Source organism: Montipora capricornis, chromosome 2 (assembly GCF_036669925.1).
Source record: "Montipora capricornis isolate CH-2021 chromosome 2, ASM3666992v2, whole genome shotgun sequence".
Taxonomy (NCBI): Eukaryota; Metazoa; Cnidaria; class Anthozoa; order Scleractinia; family Acroporidae; genus Montipora; species Montipora capricornis.
The window spans coordinates 9504757-9509756 of record NC_090884.1 but is presented as its reverse complement, the minus strand read 5'-3'; the positions used below and the strand labels follow the sequence as shown (position 1 = coordinate 9509756).

Here is a 5000-nt window from a genome sequence, read left to right as displayed (position 1 = left end):
GTAATTTTCCACCACCTTTGACTTCTCAGGTTTTGCGGCCTACTAAAATTCTGATTGAAAACCCTGCATATACATGTTACAGTTAAATTTAAATTCAGGTTAATTTTAATTTCCGGTTTATTTTAAACTAGTCAAGGTTGAAATTGAAATTAGGAAACATCAACAAAAACCCATCAATTATTAGCAAGTACATGTCACTAATATTTTAGTAAGTAAATTGGCCTTAGAGGTGAGTGGATGAACTTAGTGTCGCTTAAATCATGAGTATTTTATAAAACCCCAAATACTTGTTTTAAAGTTGACAGTTACTTGTGAAAATACATTGTTCGTGGTTAGTCTTACAAAGCTCTCTTTTTTTTTGCTGAGTCTGTTTGTAGTGATAAATCCAAACTTTGTGATTACTTTGGCACAGTCCCCTTCAGGTTCTACAATTTGTGCAAATAGCACATTTGGTTAAAGGGGCATTTCCTTTTCCATTTTATTGATTTTCAGCAGCACATAATTCAGGCACCGCTCTCCTTTAATGTCTGGCTCATCCACTTTTTTAAATTATTGACAATTCTCCTGCTCTGTATTTGATGTAGCTGTGACTTGTCAACTCATTTGTGGCTTATTGATTTCTTTCATCTGAGAGATTCTGAAAACCATTTCATACTGCATTTTGGCAATTATTGTTCTGTGAATGGTTATGTTTTTTTTTACAAGCAGTTTCTCCAAGATGATGACACCAGTGCTTTGGTGATGAGTTATTTTATTTGATTAAACTACAAATTAAGGTTATCTTTTGTTGTTTTAGTTACCCGTGACCCCATCCTTTTTTCACAGTGCAAACATTGTGTTTGTGGTGAAAATCGGTTTGTTGTCATGACTAGAAATGATGCCTTGTTCCTGGTATATTTTGCATAGTGAAGTAAATAGACTTCGTACAATCTTTGACGATTTGTCCTTCAGAATCAAGAGCCCACCTCTTGCAAACAATTCTTGCTTTTGTCGCACTGGAGACCCAGAACATTTTCATTCTTCTTTAGATAAATTTAGCCACTTTTTAACTTCTTCATAAAGTTCCATTGACGGCATATAGCTCTGTGGATAAGCTGAAATCTTTATAACGCTCACTTTATGGCATTTGCGCATATGTGAACTGGTGGTTGTTGTGAAGGCTTGGAAATAGTTTAAACTCATTGGTAGAAAAATCATTGGTAGAAAAATCATCCCCAAAAAAAGGAAAAACCATTTTTAGACAGTTCATAATAAACTAAGTTGAAAAAATTTGACCTAGGCTGAAAAAATCAACCTTGGTTGAAATTATAATTAACTTGAACTTTAATTCAACCTGTAACATACACAATGTAGTATAGGAAGATGATCATGAAGCTGGTTTTATGCCCATTCATTTCTGTCATAAAATTAGCCTGAAAAGCGAGTGGGGGCTTGGGTCGAGGCGAGAACGCCTTGCCTCGACCCAAGCCCGCACTCGCTTTTCACACGCAGTTCTTTTCGTTTTCTCGACTATCTGAGAGCCTGGAACAGGCTATCATAAAATTGGCCAAGCAATCCCCCAATGGTTCCACCCAAGAAAACTGCTAAAAGAAATTTATTTTGTACTCTTACAAAATCCACATTGTATTCCACAATCTAACATTATGTGTAAACAACTTTTTGTTCCCAGAGGATTTAACTTAAGTTTTTTCTTTTTCCAGTGGAGCTTGGAGAATATGATCCTAAGGAACATACTCTGGGTTAGGTATGTGTCTGAATTTAGGTTTCTTACTAACCAGGTAACATTATTTGTTCAATAATAAATGCTCATTTTGTTTCCGGGGAATCTCAATGTTTCCCCGAGGCGCAGCCAAGGGAAACATTGAGATTTGAGGGGAACAAAATGAACTGTTTCCCGAGGGACCAGTCATAAAGTGATTTGTTATTTAGCACAAAAAGAAAAACATGCAATGGCAACAGCAATGGCAGTCGTCGGTGAACATTCGCGGGTAACAGGTGCACTGTTACCCTCTGACGACATAGATTTTACACCGTTGCCCGCTCAGAGTCTTTTGGCGGGAAACAGTTTTATTGTTAGATGTCATGTGACCTCGAAGTAACCAATGAGAGTGCACGCTGCTAGGGGAAAAAACTCAGCTATATAACAATTTTTGTTACATTGACCCTGTTCTCCTTTAATTTTAGGTAGATAAGCCATTTAATCATGCAATAAACCTTAAAACTGTGTGTCACTGATTGCGCCAACTGTTTGTTTTTGCTTACACCTGTCAACACGTGCACTTTATTTGAACCAATTAGATTTTATGGTGACATTTCCAGCCATTACCCTCCAGCCAATCAAATACTGCATTCTATGGCTTGCCATAGATGCTCATTTTAGCACATCTTGTCTGAGAAATCCTTGTTTTATTCTTGGCCACTAAGTGAGTCTTTACATTGTCCATAATTTTCAGTACTACATGTAGGTCCAACTCCATTTGTTCAGCTCGGTGTGTTACTAAAAATGTTAACACTGTGGCTAAAAAGGATGTTTAGTCCTAAGGTACTAGCTTTTGTGTTCAAGGTTGTTTCAGTGTTGATGAGACAGTGACTTGTGACCTTGTACCTGCCCAAGTATACAGGAGTTGTGATTGCGTGCTTCACTTTTTTATGATCGACAGTCCTGGACAAAATTGTTGAGATATTTTTGACTCTGTTGTCGAATTAAAAACGAAACAGTTTACCGACTGACTTGGATATTGGGCACTTCCCATTTTTTGGAAAATTTTAGCTGCTTTGCTCGCTCAGTATTTAAAGATCCTTTCAAAAAAACTCCATCGGTACAGAAAAAAAGCACTCTGGCATTGCACCAATTTTCTGCGTGCTCTCTAAACTCCTGTTATGGCGTTTTCGCCAGTAGAGCTCCCTAAATGTAGGCTACGCACGCATTGATTGGGTACGGAAGTTACTATTTGATAGAAAAAGAAGGAGAGGTGGTGGCGAAAGATTAATCCATGTTATAAATTGACATGAAAGTTTTTTGTCGAGAAAATGAATCCCCATCCAAAAGGTAGTGTTTCTAGGTTGTGTATGTTGCGAAGTTTGGGAAGAGCCATATCCGCTTGGAATAAGAGCCCGATAAATCATTCAAACTTAGTGTTACCGGCCGAAGTAGATAAATAACTTGAATTATTTCAAACGCAATCGTAGTTATTTCAGTTAACGAGCAAGTTAATCTGTTGGTCATTGCTTTCATGTATTTGGTGGCTCCTAAAAGAGCCGTTTTATGTAATTGAAGTGAACAGCAAAGCTCTTCACTTCTTAGATGACTTTTTAGCGGCAGGCTTCTTAGCCGCGGGTTTCTTCACTGGTTTTTTGGCCACTTTCTTTGCAGCAGGCTTCTTGGCTGCGGCTTTCTTGGCAGCTGGCTTCTTGGCTGCGGCTTTCTTGGCTGCTGGCTTTTTGGCTGCGGCTTTCTTCGCTGCAGGCTTTTTAGCGGCGGGTTTTTTCGGAGATTTCTTTGCTTTCTTCGCGGCGGGCTTCTTTGCGGCAGGCTTCTTGGCTTTGGCGACTGGTTTCTTTGCAGCTGGCTTCTTTGGTTTCTTCTCCTTCTTCTCTACCTTGGGCAACTTGAAGGAGCCCGAAGCGCCAACACCTTTTGTGTGCAGAAGCTTCCCGCTAGCAGCACCTCTCTTCAAAGCCATCTTAAGGTGTGAGCCGACTTCTCCAACCTTGTAGTTGCTCTTGATGTATTTCTCGATGGCTTGGCGCGAAGAACCACCTCGCTCTTTCAGAGCTGAAATGGCAGCCTTGATCATATCCAAGTATGGTGGATGATCAGCAGGTTTTTTTGGCTTTGGAGCCACCTTCTTTTTGGGGGACTTTGGTGCGGGTGCTGGATCAGACATCTCGAAATTTCTTGTATACCGACGAACAAATCGAACACTGGAATGCTCTTCGTCAAGCGCGCGCGTAATAAATACACCATATGCGGACCGTCGTGGAAACAACGCCTTAACATGGCGTGTGCCAAAGTTGTGTTTATTCCCTCGGCTTTCTGTATAGAAAACCGCCATTAAAACTTTAGTTCTGACAAGTAAAACGGCTTAACTCAAACATTTATCCCTTTGGCCGAATGTTTATTGATAGCGCTTGAGAACTTGTTGAAGAGAAGAGTGAGATTTTAGCTTTTGTTGTTCTAGAGTTGGTAGTTTATGAAGACCTTTTTCTCTTTGGGGTGAATTTATTTCTTTGCAATTCGTGTTACTGCATTTTATAGACTTAAACTTGAAAGAATAACTTCTACTCAACGCGTAGGTGTAATAAAATAGAACAGTCAACCTCATTTTAAATGTGCTTTTTCTGCTGAAAATGACACAAGAAAGACAAGCCTTGTAGGTCGCCATTGATCAAAGTGGCGAACGGTGGAGTCATCTGTTCGAAGATTTAAGTATCAACAAATGTCTAGTTTTTTCATCTTAAATTCGTCATGGCTACCCTTGCATATATCTTTTGTGTGTGTGTGTCCCCGCTTTCGTTTTTTGGACGAACAGAGCAGTGATAACACAGTTGCAACGGAGCCTCAAAAACTCATAAAGAATCCATTTATGCTGGTCGTTACGCAATTTTAGTTCACCCGCTTATTGTGGTGATCATCTTAGAATATTAGAATTCAGGACTCTCGACGGTTTATATTTTTTGCTAAATTCCCTGTTTTAGTTTACATATTTTTTGCGCCAAATTGTCGTCTTTTCTCCGTGCATATTATTTAACGGGTTTGATTCAAGTCAAGAATATAAGGAAATTTGAAAATTCGAGTTTTTATGATTTAGATCATATTGACACTTATTACAGAAATATGCTATGCCATGTAATGAAGGAGGTAATTTGTGAAACCAGTATTTCCGTGTGCATCTGGATCCTGCTGAAAATTTTGTGGTGGCTTGTAGTACGTTGGCCGCACTCTATTTGAAAACTCTGGTTCGTGACCGTACTCAATTACTTTAGTGTATTTTAGATTA

General features: G+C 39.1%; 4 protein-coding genes across 4 annotated transcripts in view; 2 read left to right on the top strand and 2 right to left on the bottom strand.

Annotated features, from left to right (window-relative positions):
- The window catches only part of LOC138038751 (uncharacterized), a 19541-nt gene that overhangs the window by 1616 nt on the left and 12925 nt on the right, over positions 1–5000 (top strand). Inside the window, exon 2 of the mRNA XM_068884792.1 lies at positions 1701–1744. The gene's annotated coding sequence lies outside the window, so the exon portion shown is untranslated. The remainder of the gene's footprint in view (positions 1–1700; positions 1745–5000) is intronic.
- Positions 1–5000, top strand: part of LOC138038243 (uncharacterized) — a 21544-nt gene that overhangs the window by 14909 nt on the left and 1635 nt on the right. The window contains exon 2 of the mRNA XM_068884051.1: positions 4834–4861. Within this exon, the coding sequence (XP_068740152.1) occupies positions 4834–4861 (28 nt within the window). The remainder of the gene's footprint in view (positions 1–4833; positions 4862–5000) is intronic.
- On the bottom strand, positions 2387–3912 carry LOC138038758 (histone H1-delta-like). Its single transcript, XM_068884800.1, has one exon. It carries the CDS (start codon positions 3885–3887, stop codon positions 3294–3296), a length of 594 nt encoding a protein of 197 aa, XP_068740901.1. The 5' UTR covers positions 3888–3912; the 3' UTR covers positions 2387–3293.
- LOC138038768 (histone H3) overlaps positions 4886–5000 on the bottom strand; it is a 1232-nt gene continuing 1117 nt past the window's right edge. The window contains exon 2 of the mRNA XM_068884812.1: positions 4886–5000. This exon is cut by the window's right edge and continues 742 nt beyond it. The gene's annotated coding sequence lies outside the window, so the exon portion shown is untranslated.

Excerpts from the sequence above, each read along its gene's own strand:
- LOC138038758 (XM_068884800.1), bottom strand. The coding sequence starts at position 3,887 with ATGTCTGATCCAGCACCCGCACCAAAGTCCCCCAAAAAGAAGGTGGCT.